At 37.6% G+C, this 19,190-nt stretch overlaps 2 protein-coding genes across 4 annotated transcripts in view; both read left to right on the plus strand.

The window, feature by feature from the left end:
- Nucleotides 1-135: 135 nt before the first annotated feature.
- Nucleotides 136-10,465, plus strand: LOC148080121 (MSL complex subunit 3-like). 2 transcript variants are annotated; one of them, XM_087791673.1, is made up of 14 exons: nucleotides 136-324; nucleotides 1,240-1,322; nucleotides 1,412-1,501; nucleotides 2,884-2,978; nucleotides 3,059-3,156; nucleotides 3,254-3,382; nucleotides 3,458-3,615; nucleotides 4,416-4,574; nucleotides 4,636-4,889; nucleotides 4,959-5,048; nucleotides 5,570-5,679; nucleotides 5,784-5,883; nucleotides 5,962-6,046; nucleotides 9,588-10,465. In XM_087791673.1, the coding sequence occupies exons 1-14, from the start codon at nucleotides 226-228 to the stop codon at nucleotides 9,685-9,687; spliced, it is 1,650 nt and encodes a 549-aa protein (XP_087647799.1). In that variant the 5' UTR covers nucleotides 136-225; the 3' UTR covers nucleotides 9,688-10,465. The 2 variants fall into 2 exon arrangements, with proteins under 2 accessions (XP_087647799.1, XP_087647798.1); XM_087791672.1 differs by having other exon boundaries at nucleotides 3,059-3,174; nucleotides 9,588-10,463.
- A 4,417-nt stretch (nucleotides 10,466-14,882) lies between these two features.
- Nucleotides 14,883-19,190, plus strand: part of LOC148080122 (FERM and PDZ domain-containing protein 4-like) — a 58,959-nt gene continuing 54,651 nt past the window's right edge. The window contains exon 1 of one of the 2 annotated variants that reach the window (XM_087791677.1): nucleotides 14,883-14,983. In XM_087791677.1, coding sequence (XP_087647803.1) covers nucleotides 14,979-14,983 — 5 coding nt within the window. In that variant the 5' untranslated portion in view covers nucleotides 14,883-14,978. Of the gene's footprint in view, nucleotides 14,984-19,027; nucleotides 19,132-19,190 lie in introns of those variants that run through there. The other variant, XM_087791675.1, reaches the window with a different exon arrangement.

Raw genomic sequence — 19,190 nt, forward strand, 5'->3', positions numbered from 1 at the left:
GACCAACGCAGGAAAAATAAAACGTTAACAGTTGAAATTACGCAGTACCGTGAACGCAGCACAAAGCGTCCTCCCCGGCAACAGCGCCACTCTTCCCTCCGTGTGTTCAGTAGAGGAACTCCTTCCTCCACACACACACGCAGAGGAAAACAAGGTGCTCGGCAGGGGAAGGGTTAAGGAGTTCATCCCGATCGATGCTTCTCTCCCACACGTAGCCATGAACAAATGAATTCGCGGGGAATTAAATATCAATTTCATCAAGGAGAGAAGGTCTTATGCTTTGAACCGGATCCCACCAAGGCTAAAGTGTTGTATGACGCCAAGGTAAATAAAAATAGAATAGAACGAAAACATAACAAAAGCGCAGTTAATGTTTGTAGATTCAAGATTCACATCACGGTCATTTCCAGTGACTTAAAATACACCTAAAAACACATCATTTTCATCTTAAAGACGTATTTGATCGCGTTGCTTTTACTTTAAACAACCTACATGTCAACATGCAGAGATAGCTTTGTTCATACGTGCACTTCGATCTTAAAGAAAAGCTAATGTTTTCATGTGTTTTATTGGATATAATAGGTAGTTTACTTGCTTATTTTTGTCTCTAATGTATCTTACGTCTTGTCTTTCAAAGTTGTTTACATTTAGCATGACAGTGGCTAGCTAACGCTTTAGCATGAGCTGTTAGCATCCCTGGATCATTCGCAACATGTATTTTCGTGATGGAACCAAAGTTACGGTGGCTCAGAGGTGTTAAAATAAAAACTAGTCTCGAAAGAAAATTACAATTTCCTGAATCAAATTGACAAAACGAAAAAATCCGGAAAATGATTAACAATCTGCAGGAACAAAATTACAAATGACAAACAATCTGCTGAAATTGTGTCTGTATTTACAAAGTGTGAAACAAAATCTAAATCTCCTGAAAAAATAAACAAATTCTGAAACAAAAATATGATTTCCAAAAATGTTTTTACAAAGTCTTAAAACAAAATAACAATTTCCTGAAGCAAAATTACAAACTCTGTGTCAAAATGTGTATTCCCTGAAAATAATTCTGAAACAAATTTACAATTTCTTTAAGCAAATAAAAAGTTTGTACATGTATTTAATGGAATTGCTATTTCATCAAAGAGTTTTTTCACTTCTATAGTACAAACCACCAAAAGGGAATATTTGCGTAGTGAGTACACCTTTAGTTAAGTTATTTAATGGAGTCATTTATTTGCCTTACAGGTGATTGATGTATTAATAGGTTCAGATGAACATGGAAGGAGGATCCCAAAGTACCTGATTCATTTCAACGGTTGGAATAGAAGGTAGGAAATGTTTACACTTGCCTTATTTGGAAAATGCCAAACAATCATTTATGTGTGTGTGATGTTAATATATCTGTGTTTATGTCTAGCTGGGACCGGTGGGCAGCAGAGGATCATGTCCTATGGGATTCTGAGGAAACTCGAAAATTGCAGCGGAGGCTGGCCCGAAAAGCTCGCATGTATGAACATCGTATCCATCACATACACAGAATTGTCTTAAAGAAATATCGACGGTGTTTAGAAAATATTTTCATGTATTAGTCCTTCATCACTTTAAAGCAAATGACAGCTATGCAAGGAGAAAACACCTGTACAAAAAGATTAAAAACAAGCATTAATAATTCTTTATTGATCTGTATATTACACTGTATTTTGTTAAAGAAAGTCAGAATATGAGAGAAAAGCACAGACTGGATGACTGCACTGTAGAAGTTAAGCAACAGATGCTTCAACAGGCTGTGTCTCCTCAGCTGAAACAGGAAGTACATGCTCTACTGGTCAGGGTGCAGGAGATGTTAGCATTTAGACTTTAGACGGTGGGGGGGCATAGGGTTGAGGGGTGCCTCTTGAAGTCCACTGTCATCTCCACAATCTTGAACGTGTTCAGCTCCAGATTGTTCGTGCGGCACCACCGAACCAGCCTCTCGACCTTAAGACGATATGCAGGCTCGTCGCCGTCCTGGATCAGGCCGATGACAGTTGTGTCGTCTGCAAACTTCAGGAGTTTGACGGAAGGGTGTTCAGAGGAGCAGTCGTTGGTATGGAGGGAGAAGAGCAGTGGTGACAGGACGCATCCCTGGGGGGCAGTGTGGTGGAGGAGACGTCTCCCAGTTTCACCTTCTGGCTCCTACCTGTCAGGAAGCTGGTGATCCCTTGACAGCTGGGAGAGTTTTCGGGAGAGGAGTTGTTGAAGATCCTGGTGATGACTGGAGCCAGCTCAGAAGCATAGGTTTTGAGGCAGGAGGGTGACACTCCGTCTGGGCCCAGTGCTTTCCTGGTTTTCTGTCTATGAAACAGTGTTTACGAGGTATAATTCTGTAAATATATTTTGTCTTAAAAACATGAAATTATTTTTAAAAAACACCATTTTTTTTCTCCTGGAGGCCTTGTTAAATTACTTTTTGGAAATATTAATTTAAACTCGGTTAGAACAGAGTGAAGAACACTTGATCCCCCAAAAAAACCTGTAGTGTCCTCTTTTCAGGGATTCAACCATTCACAAAAAAGATGAGACATTTATACACATTATATTAAGACTCATATTAATAATAATCATTATTTAAATTTAATAATAATGCATAATAATGATAATATAATAATAACTAAACAAAAACCAGCTAATGCTTTTAAAATAAAACTCAATAATAAACTAAATAATGATACATTTATCAATGAAGTACAAGAGTGGGGGGAGGGAGGGAGAAAAATAATTATTATTTTTATTAAATATATTTGGTCACCCTATAGTATATAACGGAAGAGAAAAACATAGCAATGAGCGAGCTATTGGCGACAGTAGTGAGGACACGCAGGTAAGTAGAATAATTTTGTCTTGCTGTAGGAAGAGAAAGGGATGGACAAAGCGGCGTCGTCGTCAGCCTGGAACTAAAAGCTCTGTAAAGGATCTTCCAAAGGAGGATGACAGTGATGATGCATGTGAGCAGCTCGGTGGTTTTTACCATTTTTCCTCAGGGTCAAATGTAATAAAAGTGTAATTTTTACTTCACCCTCTCCAGGTTTGATCTCGTCTTCGGGTAGCAGTGACGGTGACGATTCAGATCAAGACTCTTCTAATAGCGGGGACAGCACCTTGTCAGAAAATATCAACAAAATGGTGAACGACGAGGTCCAAGTAAGTTCAAAGGAGGATGTTTTTCTCACGGGTTTATTTGACGATGATCCGTGCTGATGACTTGGTTATTTCTTTTCAGGGCCTTGAGCCAGACATAAATGTGAAAATGGAGTCTGAAGATAAGATGGTTCATATTGACATCAACATACCTGATGTTCTCAAGAAAACTCTGGAGGACGACTGCTTTTACATCAACAAGAGGAAGAAGGTTTTTGAATGAATTTCTAAATCAAAGCTTTCAAATGAGCTAACGTTTTATTTTTGTTTCTTCTTTCTCTCCTAGCTTGTGATGGTTCCATGTCACACTAATGTTGTTCACATTCTGGAGTCTTATGTAAAGCACTTTGCTATCAACAAAGCTTTCATGGTCAACGAGCGGCATCGGCGTCAGCAGGGCACCACACAGAGCACCAGCCCACAACCGATTCCACCTGAGAAAAGGTGAGACAAGTTCGTCAAAACTAATTTAACAATCTTTCAAAGTAATATAAGAATATTCTTTTTCTTTTCTCAACAATAAAAATCTTTATATATGTTCCCTTAGGTTGTGTCAATAAAGTTTTTCAGTCATGTTTGTCGGAGCGACTTTTAAAGATACATGACAAGTGCAACAATTTAACCTCAACATAAATGTTTATTTTATTTCTACTGGTTGAAATGCTTGTAAATTACTTAATCAATAGAGTGTGGCTTCTTAGTAACACTACAGAGCCTCGCAGTTACATACTATGGTGACTTTGGGTGCGGCTGTGTAGCTTCACAACATCTTGACAGAGTTTTGAGCGCCGTGTTGACATACCAGAACCAGCAGTGACAGTCACTCAGACGCTCTTCCAGAAAGTCAAAAAGAATAATACATACGCCTTACAAGGCGAACTGTCGGTGTATGAGAAAATAAGAGTCAGTGTGCCATATAGTCAGAAAAATATAGTAAATTAAGTTCTGTTATGCAATATATCTGTTTTGTTGGCTATAATTTAGTGCCTATTTAAAGTGGGTCTTATATAAGATTTATTCTGATAACTACTGGAAGGGATTTGATGTAATGGATTTTGAAGGTGTTTGAATGAAGACAGACCCCTATATTGGTTATATAACCCAACTGCGATAGAAAGATAGTACATCTCTGATGTTGAAGGTTACTGGTCGGTTAGAAGCTTCAACTTCACGTGTAGATAATCATGTTAACGTTGAAACCCCTAATTACATATAATAACATACTGGCTCCTGCTTTTTTTCAGTGAGGACTTGTGTAAGGAAATGGTGGACGGGTTGAGGATCACGTTCGACTTCACTTTACCCATGATCCTCCTCTACCCGTGTGAGCAGGCTCAGTTCAAAAAGGTCAGCTCGTCCAGAATGTTCATGTCTATCAACGAGGGCTCCCCGTGCTCCAGCAGGTGAGTCCAGGGTAGAATCAATTACTTCAGAACTTGGAATTATCATGTCTGTTTTTTAAAGTGCCCAGAGGGAGCGCAGCCCAAGTCCGCCCGGGCACAACCCGCCAACTCCTCAATCGACTGACAGCCAACCGGCGCTCAGTGACATCTCTGCGATCACTCCTCCTGCCCCTGCTGCCCCTACCCCCAAGCGACGGCGCCATCCTGACATGGACTGCATCTCGTTGACGTACCAGAACCAGCAGTCGCAGTCCCTCAGACGCTCTACCAGGAACACATCTGGGAGCGACCGGCCGGCTGACGGAGGCAGTGGAGGTACATCATTTGAACAGAGATGGAAACGGAACAAAAAATTCATGAACGGTTTGTTTTGACACAATCCAGGCGGCGGCAGTGCTGCGGCATCCCCGCAGATGAAACGGCGGGCTGTTGATGCTACTTCGCACCCCAAGTTTCTCCTCAACCTCGACAGAAGTAAGTGATTAAGACGTGCTTTTAATAATTTAAAATTATTTTTAAAATAGATTTAAGAATTTATGACACAACCAATTTTCTTTTCACTTTTCTTTTGTACAATCTTCACAAAAATAGAAGATTTTTTTTGTTTTATTTACCAAAGCTTTGTTCGTCCTTCAATTGTACCAGACTACGACTTGATTTTTATCAAGTATAATTATAATAAATAAATAAAAGGTACATTGATGGCAGACTTGGCGCGTGTGTGCAGCCTACTCCCATCAGTATGTGTGAATGGCTGTCAAAGCGCTTTGTGACCCTGGTCTAGAAAGGCGCTATATAAATAGAGATTATTATTATTTCATGATGTGTAGCACCAAACTAAACCGGTAGATGGCAGTATTGTACACGACTATTCATTGACCAATGGTTGACTTGTCAGAAGTCGACAGCAAGGAAGTCCGTGGTTCATATCCATGTCAAAATGAACGTCAAAGATTCAAACTAAGAGCAGCCACATTCTTTTACTTTTGTTGCAGAAACGCCTGGTCACAGCGGTTCGTCCTCGCCGTTACCATGGACACCGAGGAAAGAGAGAAGTGGAGCCCCCTATGCCCTTGGTAGTCGGAGGAACAATGAGCTGAATGAGGTGAGGAAATAATGTTAATGTGGTATAAATCATTCATGACATCGTTTTTGTATTTGTAAGTGCTATTCTTCCATGAAAACGTGCTGTTTTTCTCTCCATCCCAGGTTCTGAGCTGGAAGTTGACCCCTGACAACTACCCATTGAATGACCAGCCTCCCCCGCCGTCTTATCTTTATGGATCTCAGCATCTTCTGAGGCTTTTTGGTCAGATTCCACCTTCAATTAAAGAATAATTTTTAAGTGAACTTTAAACTCATGAATCATTCTTTTTATTGTATACAGTAAAGCTTCCGGAGATTCTGGGAAAGATGCAGATTCCAGAAAGAAATCTTCGAGCCCTGGTCAAACACTTGGAACTATTTCTGAGGTGAGTATTAACGTAGATTGTTAGCAGTGGATGTAGTTATGTCTTGAACGCACACTAGAGCCTCATTTAGGAAAATTATAATGTGCCATTATTTATAATTTATAATAGACCTTTAAGTCAGACCTTTATTTTAGAAAGGTTTGCTATTTAAGCATTCTTTTGGTAAATTTAACTGACTTCGATAAAGTTAACCAGGATCGACCTCATGCTTTACCTTCTCTGTTAATTAATATTGTCCGGTAAAACCAAGATAAACATATTTTATTTTATTTTTATTCTGCATTTGAAGTGGATAATAATTAAATCCCCCCCCCCCAGAACAGTTTACATTAATTAAACCAATTATATGTTTAAAACTTAATTCCCTATTTAAGCAAATTAAAATAAATAAAAATAAATGTGGATCATTTTATCAGTTTCCAGAGGACAAGGTTAATGTATGCATCTTTTTCTAAATATTTGAATTCACCCTCTTCAGTAAAGTTCAGTTATTTCTTAACAAATGAGCCTCTTTTTCTCAACTGAAAATGTATTTCAATCAGAAAATGTTGAGTGCACAATACTAAACCTTAAATAATCCACCAAAAATGCTTGTAATAAAGAACGTATTTAATTTAAATGTGGTCAAATCTGTTAAAACATTGTTAATTTTATTATTTTCTTTTATTCTTTGTTTAAGTAAGATAAGAACTTCATATGGCATCTGTGGAAGGGGCAGTGGAGGGGCAGAAGGATGGGGGTCAAAGAGATGGAGTGAGGAAAAGCATGTGTCCAAGGGAGGGAGATGAGTGGGCGTTACACAAGCGTGGGAGTCTAATCTTTAAATCCTCCCTCGCGATCTTCAGTTTAGCCGGTCGCAAACCTGAGGGATTTAGTTCCTCTCGTTCTCTAATCAAACATATGCAGTACACCCTTCTGCCACTGGGTAGTGCAGTTGTGCAACTGTACATCATACTTGAAAAGAGCATTTTCTTTCCTTTTGTTTTAATTGATTGAGTTTTATTTTTTTTATTTTTGTTTTTAATCGTCATGAGTGGAATGAAATAAGGTCACAGTAATGCTCACTGCTTCGTGGGAACGCCTTCCTTGCTTTGAGATCAGCCGAGTGGCAGATTGTGCCGAGTGAGCAAAAAGTGATTGATGTCATGGAGACTGAAGTGCATTGCACACTGGGATTTGGCCCGATGTGGATGTCGTGCTTTGCTTTTTCTCGGCAGACGTGATTGTGATTCAGCATGTGTGAAGAGGCAAAGCCACGTTAATTCACAACAAGCAACTGTTACTTGTCCAAACCCATTAAAGCTTAATGTTCGGCACTGATTTATTTCCACCTGGAGCCATTTTCCTCATTTCAGGAAGTGAAGCCGTCACGTGCCTTTAGTTCATCTGGATTTTTCTACATAAGTTTTCCTCTGATGATGATAATTTGTTTGCATTGAGATTAGGAAGGCCGGTGGAGCTAAGATGAGATGGCAAGATTTAGAGGATTTGGCCGAGTAGAGGATACTAAGAAGATTCCGGATTAGTTTTCCCCGCAACTGATTAGATAGGAAAGGACGGGCGGGGGGGTTGGAGGGGTGGTAGACTCGCCGACTGCTGCTCGGTCATGTTCTGTCCTTTTCAATCCCGGTGATTTGTTTTATATGTATAGCTACACACATGAAGGCTTTGTCTGTGACATATAGCATCCTACTGAAAGGGCAGAGGGGCGAGGATTTGATGCAGTGATCTGTCCTGGAAAGTGTGACATCACAGTCGGATTCCGGTTGTAAAACCTACATTTTCTTGGAAGAAAATCCAACACATTTTTATTTCTGCACAGGGATTTCAGTAGCCAACGTTGAAGGTTTAAAATGTTGGCAACCGATATATGAACACTTTAAAATGAGATGGACTTGCAAATATATTGATATTTTCGGCCATTTGAATCCCATTTTATTAAGTTATTGAAACATCCAAGTCATCATCAATTTATGTACTGTCATAAAGAGAAGTTAGACTGAGACAGTAAAATAGATTTTGGCTTTGATAAATTAAATAGAAACCTGTAGGGTGTGAGATACACTAAATATTGCAATATTTTTTGTTAAAGATACAATATCCTTATTAAATAGCTCTGTATTTATACAAAAAATAAATAATAAATACAATTATTATCAGCCGAGAGGCAGATTGTGCATAGTTTTAATAATAATGGTTTATATTTCTCAAGTGTGTATGAAATAAAATGTTTAATTTTAAATATAAATTTAAAGTTCAAATATTAAGTTAATTGTTATGCAATCAAACTTCCGACTGCTTTATCATAGTTATTTTATGGTTTATATTTTTAAAAAAGTGGGTGTAAAATGTAACGATAGTAAAACATTTTTCTGTTTGTTCATTTTTATGTTTCAATTAAACCTTTGGCCACTAGGTGGCAGTAATTTAGTCCTTCCGCAGACAAAGGAAAAATGAATCATGCAATATCCCGGCTAGGACTGAGGCTGAGAGGATACATCAGCCTTTAAAGCTGATGTTTATGCCTTTTAACGTTTAAAAAAAAATTAAAGTAGAGTCATGTGGTCCGTAAATACGGCACCAGATGAAAGTACTCAATATAATATCAATATGCAATACAACAATAATGTTGTTCCTAGAATATCGCAAAACCTTGTATTACTGCCCCTGTGATACGTATCGTATCGGCTTGGCAATATACACCTCTAGAAATGTATTGAATAATGATTATTAATAATAATTATGATTTTAATGTTTTAATCTTAGTTGCAGCTTTTATAATATTGTTGATGATATAATATCATATATTTTTACATTCTGAATGATATTGTCCAGTTTTTTACATTATAAACATTTTTTTAGTGATTACAACATGCAACATTTTGACTTTTCTTCTCCTACATATTAACTGTAATGATCGGTTTAATCATAACTAATATGAAGATCTCTCGTCCCGGAGAGCTCATGTAACAACAAACTGCTTTACAGCAGTAGGTCAGTGGTGTTTAAAAAATATTGGGAGACATTTTCAATGTACGTTATGAGACAAAAAAACTTTCACAACTTTATCTTGTTTAGGAGACAAATGTCCATGCAGTATTTGGCCATGGCGCAATAGAGATTTCTCTTGAATAGGGTTTCAGGGCACTAGGCTGCTAGTCCATCATGGGGAACAAGTGGACTGACAACCACTCATACATACAATCAATGAACAGTTTAGTTTTCCTTGTGAATGTTTTTGACTTGAGGAGGAAACTGTTAAAAAGCAAAAGTTGGCTGCAGCAATAACCACTACACCACGCTGATGATTACGCAAAGGTTGTGAATGTGGAATATTTGACTACCAGGTCATATCTGTAGTAAGATTTAGTGGTGGGGAAAAAGCACTGACAGTGAAGTTCCTTGAAGTACATAAAAATGTAATTAAAGGACATTTTCACTTGAGCGTGTCACCAAAGTTGAAGAAGCAAAGGGCGTCCCTACAAAATACATTAATAAGAAACAATCCTTACACTTACATTGTTTTCCTGCTTTCTTCAAGGTTTCTAGCTGAGTTCCACGAGGACTTCTTCCCTGAGACGGCATACGTGTCCTCATCAGAGGCGCATTACAACATGAAGCAGCCGAGGTCGATCTACTGATGGAGATGGGAGCTACTTTGTTTTCCCCCCTCTCTTCCTCTTCTTTGTCAGTGACCTGACCATCTCTCACTCAGCCTGCTGGAACTTTCTAGCGTGCTTCTCGTGAATGATCTGCTTCCCTGTCGATTCTCCGCCGAGCGATGTTCCTTGTGCTGTCCGTGACTAACATTGATAATGAAGGACATCCACGCCTGGACCTTCGTCACTGATTGATGCTGGACACGAATCTAACCGTCCTCGCAGTGAAACACACCCTCTCCTCTCCTTACATTTTGGGGTGAAAAAACACTGACTCGTACAGTTTCACCAAGAGTAGACTTCTTACATATTAACCAACTCTTCAAAGTTTCATTTTCAACTTGACGTGTGTCTCCTTTTTTCTTTCAATTTCTAAAAAAGTCAAACTTTAAAGTTTCAATTGTGTTTACTTGAGCTCTGTGTGCTTGTTTGTTCTTTGAAAACAGTTTTTTCTTTTTTGGCTTGTGACAAACACTGTAAACACTATTTCAATTATTTTATAAGTACCTCAGCTTCGTGCATGTTTACGAAAAATGTGTTTTACATCTGTGAGCAGATGGTTGTTTTACATGGATAAAATCCATATTTGGACAGAAATTGTCTTGTTGAAATGACGTTTGGGCATCAATTTAAATATGCGTGTTCGTGTTTCCCAGTGTTCTTTTGTTTTCACATGGTGACTCAAAGGGGAAGTTTAAAAAAATGCTGTTGTTTACAGTGGAGCCATTCATTGCTGGAAAATGTAAATGGATTTCATATTTTGGAAATAAAACAGTTGATGCAACTTATAGTGAGTTTTTATGTGCAATACTCTGTGGAGAAGAAGTTTGATGATTTTTCAGTTTGAAGTTGAGTCCTTTGAGCCTCATATTTAACAGCATCAAATGGAAAATAAAGCTTATCTTGGTCCTGAATAACTAGTGTATTTAAATAAATAAATGTATATTCATAGAGTTTATTTAGTAATAATGAACCAAAATCTACTTGTCGTGTTGTGAGCTTTTTGTGTTTTCATCCTGTTTTCTGTTTAAAAATACATCAATAGATTGTTTTCGAGAGTCTTATGAATTAATTTAAACTAAAACATTCAGAAATTACTTGAACACTCAAAGTCAGAGTCATGGAGATTCAATTGAGTTTACATTTATCTTGTATCTGTTTCTTCAACTGAATTGGTGTGCATCTGTCGATTGGTCCTGTTTCTAGACGACATCCTACACAGGTCCGAATCTTTATACTGAGCTCTCGGAGAAGTTTGCCATCATCAGGGAAGTGGTAGTTCCTTATTAAGAGTATTTTTTTAAGCGAGGGAAGACAACCTTCCAGAAGAACAACCATCTCTGGCCATCGGACCTGATGCTAGCATGGCAAGGAGACTATTACTATATAGCTATATATACTAGCTTATACTATCTAAATGTCTGAATGATAACAAAAAACCTCTAGACTTTAAAAAGGAAAATTATTATGAGTGTATTTGTGTGTATTATAACTGTTAAGACCAGCAGAACTCAAGGCCAGGAAAAGAGCAAGACCATAGAACAGTCATCTTCAAGTAATCCAGAAAAAGAAAGAGTGCAGTTTCAGGATTTTGTTACATCCCAACTGAATTACAGAGTTCACCCAATCAGGTGTCCTGTACCGATACAGACCTTTTCTGGATGCCTGACTGTCAAGACACAACTGAACCTCATCGGAATGTGAAGTTAAAAAGTGTTTGTATGACGGTGGAGTAATGTTTTAGAATTTGAGAAGATAACTTTGATCAAATACAAGTTAAGTCTTTGACAAAGTTGTGAGGCAATATGTCTCACAAGGCCTCTTGACTTGCACCATTTTAAAGTTATATGGTTTTCCACCCACATAAAGGGACAAGCTCTATATACGTCAAATTGATGCACTGCATTTGCGAGATGGTATCTATAAGTTCATGTCATTACTTTTCCTTGAAAATTGGATTTAAAATGTTTAAAAGCTCTTTCACTCTGATGAGCATGACGGCTGCTTGCCGCGGAACTCTATTATTCTACGTGTCCATGAGATGCGATCCCACCTGGCTTCCCCACATTAAGGTGCTAATGGTTTTTAGCGGTGAGCCCTAATGTCATTTGGACTGGGTCAGACTACTTGTAATGAACCGCTGATCGCTGCAACCGAAGAAGGCTCTTTCTCTCGCCGGCTATCATATAACCGCGAAAGCCACCAGTTCGAGTCTCCCGATGCATCATGAATCGATTTCTGGTCCTGGGCTGTCTATCAACTTACCAAATGATTCAATTCTCTGCTCAGAATTGTGTGTATGTGGGGGGGGGGGGGGGGGACTTATCTCTAAGTGGTGGAGCCTGCACCTTTCGTCCGAATGTTCCTTCTTGTTTGTGTTCATCGGATTACTTTCGTTAGCGGGCGCTGGTTCTTTATCTTCCACTGTGTTACGGGCATTCCAGTATTTGGAGGTCGTCGGCGTCAGTCTCCATTTCTTTGGTGTCCCTCTTTAACAAAAAAACAATCTCCATGTCTTCATCAAAGTCATTTTTATGTCCTTTGAAATCATTTTCCCTTAATTTCTATGCTTGCAACATAGATCTGGACAAGGCATGGCGGGAGAAAAAAGAAGACGGCAGCCCCACTGGCTCGTGCGAGTCTTCGTGGACGTCTTTTGACTGCAGCACTGACCTCACCTCCATCAGCTCGGGGCAGCTCTTGACTCCTGGGTCACCTTTTGAAGAGCGGAGCTTAACGGCGGCCACGGCCCAGGTGACACGGGAAGTCAAATCGTTCGCGTGGAGGGAAACTTCTTTCCTTGGAAACGATGAGTAAGTTGCATGCAGAATATTCAGTTTTTCTATTACTCTTTATATATATTTTTAAAGCTCAATCTGTGGCGTATTGACTTTACCTACATTCCCTTTAAACATCAGTGAGTCTGATACATGAATCCCTAATCTTCTTAAATAAAATGAATGAAAGGATTATTTCTCTAAGCTGGAGTTCAGTATTATGTGTTGATGAATATCTGTTCCATCTAATTACTCATAAGTAGCTTTTTTTTCCAGTGGATAAAGCATTATCCCAAAATGTATAATTTTAAAATATGTAGGCTAGATGTCAGTGCCATGAGATGACATCATCTTCTCCTCGTTTGACTTTGAATATGTCTGACTGGCTTAACGTTATCTCTGGTGTTAGAATTTAATATAAGTGAGTCAAGGCCCATTTTTAAAACAGTTTTTTTAAGTGTACAGTTTGACCAGCTCTGTTGTGCGGTGACCATAAATCCCCTTTTACCAGTACATTTCCTCTAATAGGTGCTGTACGGGTTGAATTAATGAATCCTTCTAATGTCCAGGTTTTTGAGTTTATGCAGTGTGTACTGTATCTTTGCAAGTATTCTACGATCACTAGAAACATTAGAAAATGACTGCAAGTAAATCAAAGTCAAGACATTTATTAGAACCTCTAACCCAATATTGAATCATCCATCTTTACAAAACTCAAATCAAAAGCTTTTATGGTGCTTTGCCGCCCAGCTGACCAATCACAACTGGCGATCATTACAATATTTTTTATACCCGTTCAATGGTTCATTTTGAGACACACTCCAAAGGGGTGGAAATGCAAAAGCGCTTTTATAGAAACAATGCAGGAAAAGTACATGTGTTTTTCGCCAGAGTCCTGAAGTTTCTCTCTTCTAAGCTGGGATCTTTGTGTCAGTGGCAAACAAAACATGAAGCAAGAGAAATCGACTTCAAACAATGACCTGTTTTTCTTTTAAATAAGAGTTTCTGCATTAGTTATAAATAAGTAAAGTTGTTTTGACAAATACATGCTACAGCTTGTTTTTTACTTTTTGTGCGGGAGTTATTTATATTCTTGCATTATTAACGAGAGCGGTTTTCCCTAAGAATTTACTACTACAATCTAGAATAAATCATGGATATTGCATTTCATTTATTTATTTATTTTTAATCAGAAATTCAGAACTATTCCAGACCATCATTGAGGAGATGTATATTCTTAATGGTAATCTTGTTTTGAAATGTTTCAGATAAAGGAATGTATTGTTTATAAAAGAAACATGTCCCCAAGAGTCCTGTTTAAGTGTCAGAATAGGGAATTCAGAATAAGAGTTTAACCGAGTTAGAAGCGAAAAACACTCGACCTGACCCAGCAGAAAGAATCATGAAATTTTGCAACAACTCCACATAGAAGTGTCAGAATATGGACACCCTAATGTAATATTAAACACAGTAAAGCTCTGCTTCCAATTGTGATTCTCAGCAAATTATGACCACCCAAATATTGTTGATAATACCTTGGTATCTGAGCTCTTTGTCAGCAGTGATCAATCGATAATAGTGCAACTTATGTTGTTTTAATGCTATTCTTCACTTGTCTCTTTATCCCTAAACTGAACCAGTCCATAGAAGAAAACCATCCCCACTCACCATTCTCCCATTTTTCACAATTTTAACGATGTACATGAAAAAGGTTTTATGTAACATTTTGATTGATTGGTTGTTTTTCTGAAATGGTTGGTTAAATTTTGATCAAACGTGATTCAATAAAACTCTTTAAATATTATATAAAAAAATATTTTCACTACATAACTTTGCCTTGGAAACCCGCACGATCCTGTGGAGTCCTAGAGTGTCGATGTGAATCTAGGTCATTGATAGTGTTTTCATATGGAAATAGTGAGAGTCTTTTTGAAGATACTATAAAGTTAAAATGAGAAGCTGACACAGCAGAAGCGGTATGAGGCAAAATAACAAAAGAAGCTACGATCAAATGGTTCTTATTCAGTTGCCATTTTCAGATCATGGAACTGATGCTGTGAAGTTTCCACCGATTCTTTTATATTGGCTAAAACAGTATGATGGTGAGTTTAATGTTAAGCAACACTACATTCAAACAAACAAAAACAGTGTTAATTGTTGACCTAAAAATATATAGAGATGTTTGATATTGAACCTTAAACTACCCAACTGACAGAAACATTGTGACCCACTTGTGTTTCTAAATAATTCCAGACAAAGCTCAAATGGGAGTCGTCCCTGCTATTTTACAACATCAATGTATCGCATCACAATCTTGTTTTCATCCACTCTCCCCCCTCCACCTCACCGCCCCCCCCACCCTCACCCACCTACACATAAAGTCATTTTGCTGCAGTTGTGGTTATTGTTGTTGGAGGCTGCCCTCTGCACTAGTGGCAGCTTTAAGGATTAGGATCTCGTCGGGCAAAGGGACGCTTCAGAATGGTACACTAAGTCATGAGGTAAGATAACATCAACAATTTACTCATGTTTTATCCTCTTGTCAATCTACCTTGTTTAACAGATGGCAGTTAAGTATCTAGTTTGAGCCAGGTGCACATGCCATTGGCTCCAATTTGAAAGTTGTTTTTTACTTTGGTTTTTCCAATTTCCTTGTCCGTGTTTCGTGTTGATGCTTTGCTTTTTTGTGTTCAATTGATTCAAATCCAGTGAGATATTTCTTGTGAACTTTGTGCGTGAAACACACGATTATAAGTAATTCATGCACATTTGGAAAGCAATCATTTATTTATTTCCTTCTTTTGTTTGATACAATTGACCCTTGACCTTTCCAAGAACACTACAGAAATCACTATAAGAAAGAAGGGAAGAAGAATTTAATTTAATTGAATTCTATTCAATGACTGAATGGAATGACGGCAAATACAACAGCACATCCAAAACATGTACAAAACATGAACAAAGAAATGGAGCAGAATGGAAGAAGTCCAGAAGTAAGACAACTTATCATAGTAGAGGACCATTGATCAGGAATCTTCATCAGCCCAACACAAATGAATTGACCTAGAATTACAAAATAATCAACAAATAATTATAATGTTGATCTTTGCTGGTTGGGTTGAGATGTGTTTAAGGCTATTGTGAATTTTGCCTAGCTTTGCTAATGGTTATCTTTTTCTATTCATATTTTAGCCTTATTTTAATTTACTTCTGTTGAATATTGATCTGGAGTTTTATTCCGTTTTCTTCGTGATACATTGTGAAGCCAGACTTCTCCTGCATTTTTGACTTTGACTTATAACACTGTCATAGAACTGTCATGTTCTAGATACCCTATTTTCTATCTTTTTTTTGCTTTTTGCAAGTCACATTCGTACCCTGGTCCAAACACAGGTCTAAAAGTCAAATATAAATGCAAGGCAGAGTTCACGTTGGCGTCCAATTTAACTTTGACCTCTGTTCAGTTGGTGGCACTGAGGGTTGACATATCATGACCGATAGCAAGAGCGTAATTAAAATGGATGAAATCTTTTTCCCTTTAATGAAACGCCAGAGACCTTTGACACTCAGGAATGAGCCGTCTGTTGCATACAATCCTGCAAACTGATAATGACATGACATGCAAATACCCTAAACGTATTGAAGTCTTTGGCATCAACACCGAGTCAGAGGCCAAGCAGCTGTAACATTTACCTGTTTGTTTGTTATTAATGTATTTTTTATTTACTTCTTTAACTTTTTGGAACAGTTTAGCAGGTACAGGATGTAAATCTTTGCTGAGTTTTCTCTTTCTTGGAATAAAGGAACCAGTGCTTTAAAACTTGTTTATACAATAGTCCTATGACCGTGAAAATCGTTTGTTTCAGCTGGACATTATATGAATTAAAGCAACACTGATGATGATGATATTAAGGATAAAAAAGCTTCATCAAACCCCTCATCATGACAAACTAAAACAGCCATTGGAACAGTCTCTCAGGAGATGAATTATATATATATATATATATATATATATATATATATATATATATATATATATATATTCTCTTTATATTTAACAATGTATAAGCTATTCATAATTTTCTTAAAATGAACAGCAATCAAAAGTTTATGTGTGAAATCGGATTTTTTTCAACATTGCTTACCACATTGATAGTTTTGTAAAAAGAAAAATTGACCATATTTGATATTGTTTTCCATCTATACTTTGGCACTACGTGCAGATTTGTCAAGAAAAATAACGTTGATAAACCTGTTCATCAATTTTATCTATTCTTCTCCCAGACTTTTTCCTGTTTGTGTAATTAATATTGTACAAACTTTATTACGTCAGCGCAGTGTGTTGAACAAATGCCCGTTTCCCACGCAATTTTTACCTCCAAGCGTCACTTCCAAGTCTATATTTGGGTATTTGGCGACGAGTTCGGGAGCAGGTGTCATGTTCATGCAAACCCAAGCAAGTGGAAAATCTTAGCAGAAAAAGTGATCTATATTTAGACAAATGTTTACAAGAAATACTGTACCATAATAACCCAGTAATGCTGTCCATACATTCAAATCCTGCCAGATATATGCTTTTTACAATTCACGTGTGCGATGAAACAAATCATTTCTATTGCCAGAATTTTAATTTGTCTATGAGGAGAATAATTGATGATCTCATGGGGAATCATTAGAGTGGTAGTTTAAATTTAATAAATGTAGTTCTTCTCAACTTCATTTAATCATTCTAAAGATCAACTAAACATTTCAATAAATCCAAAGCTATTTCCCATTTAATTGCAACTCTGAAAGAATAAATAGTGTCAGCAAAATGATCCACTACAACAGAAGGGTCAGACATTTTAAGAAACGGGCCAAGTTTTTATATACAAAGACATCCTCTTTATACAATGTCAGATGGTCAAGAAATAAAGATAATAACATCAAATATATTATGAAAAGTATAGCTTTGATTATATATTGGATTTAAATAGAACATATTCCTAAGAAGAAAAGAAAACAGCCCATAATCACAATGAAACCAAACTAAAATCCACTAAACATTTCCAACAAATTTCTTATCCAATTTGGTTCAAAGATGTGCATAAAAACAGCTGTAGAGGCTTCACAACAGTTTATATTCTTTATTAAATTCAAAATACAAAGTAAAATGTTGTCTTAAATGAATACTATAACTGTTTATTGACACAAAATATCAGAATCCAAATGTTGTTTTGCCAGTGTTATAAACACAACAAATTAATTAATTATTTAAACTATTTATTTATAAACATTTTGAAGCAGTGCTCTTAAAGCAAGTGAATAAATCCCTCCGTTAATGGTATTCAGTCGTTTGTAACATGGAGCACATTTAAATAGAATGCAAGAGTTTATCTGTGTATTCTTTAATAAATAGGGCTACGAAGCTTCATGAAGCCCTTTTTTTCAGAACCCACTAGATGGCACTCTCTGCTCTTTGACTATGAACAGCTATTCTCAAACCTCACGTCTTTTCTAAACTGAGGGCACCAGCCACTGAGCTCCTAAAGAAACAACAAGATGATGCTTCATGAAGCTTCATGAGATGTTTTGTGACCAAATCTTCACTTGAAACTGCTTTACAGGATGCTTTCAGAAATAAGACTCAAACTCAAAATATCTTTCGTCTTTTACATCCGCACTACTTTCCAAAAATAAAAACCAAAATGCAACGAAAAAGAATCCATTATATCTAAACTCATTGTGAAATGAAGAAGGGAGAGAAGATTAGTGATACTTGCACAAGCACAAAGCTGTCTCGCTCATCTTTTTTGTGATGACTAAGATTATTTTTCCAACTATTTATTTCATAAATATCAAGACAGTCGAGCTCTTATGTCCAGTTGACTTCAGTTGACCTTGAGTTAAGAAAAAATAAACACTATTTTGTCTGTTAATTTCAGCATATTCATGCAATCGTTGTGCTTTCATGTATATTACACAAAAATGCACACACTGTAAGTACAGCAGCTGATGTCTGTGCTTAGGGACGGATCTAAAGACGACACACATCTGTGCAGGCATTGATCCACTTGTGTGTGCGCTAAATAATGGTGGACCGACAACATATCGCACATCTTGTCTTGATCACTGATGCATTATGGGAGGTGGTGGGGTGGAGGGTTATTTTCTACACTTTGTACCCCCTTACAATCTGCGGGGACACATCTCGCATCCTGTGTGAACTTGACTGGTGTCCACACATGTGTGTGTGTGTGTGTGTGTGTGTGTGTGCGTGTGTGTGTGTGTATGTGTGTGTGTGTGTGTTTGTGTGTGTGTGTGAATGGAGTTTATCCCTACTGGCCCAGATGCCCGACTAAATCCATCACCAGCAGTGCGGTACAGCAGTGTTAAGCTGGAACATTTGGCACCAGGCGAGGAGGGAATAAAAAAAAAACAAAAAAAGGATCACACCCATACACATATGCATAGACGGAAATGTGGTGGGCTTTCTTTTTTTTTAGCGTGTGGAAGTTGTGGCTGTGCGGAGTCGCATCCTTGACCGACTGCTGTGAGCTCTGAAAGGTGTGGTGAAGTCCGGGGGGGTCGTTTCCACGCAATCCTCCACAGCTGGATGCAGGATGGAGCAATGTGAGGAAGATGATGAAGTGGGAATGTTCACTTCCCAGTAAGTCTTAATGTTAATTTCACTTCTGTCAACTCTTTTCGTTTCTTTTTAAAATGTTG

Source organism: Callionymus lyra, chromosome 5, assembly GCF_982586985.1.
Source record: "Callionymus lyra chromosome 5, fCalLyr1.hap1.1, whole genome shotgun sequence".
Taxonomy (NCBI): domain Eukaryota; kingdom Metazoa; phylum Chordata; class Actinopteri; order Syngnathiformes; family Callionymidae; genus Callionymus; species Callionymus lyra.

What these genes read in the sequence shown, in the direction of transcription:
- LOC148080121 (XM_087791672.1), top strand. Translation starts at nt 226, where the DNA reads ATGAATTCGCGGGGAATTAAATATCAATTTCATCAAGGAGAGAAGGTC. An exon ending in AAGTGTTGTATGACGCCAAG is followed by an intron (nt 325 to 1,239) that starts GTAAATAAAAAT and finishes TTTGCCTTACAG; the next exon opens with GTGATTGATGTATTAATAGG. An exon ending in GGAACAATGAGCTGAATGAG is followed by an intron (nt 5,680 to 5,783) that starts GTGAGGAAATAA and finishes TCTCCATCCCAG; the next exon opens with GTTCTGAGCTGGAAGTTGAC.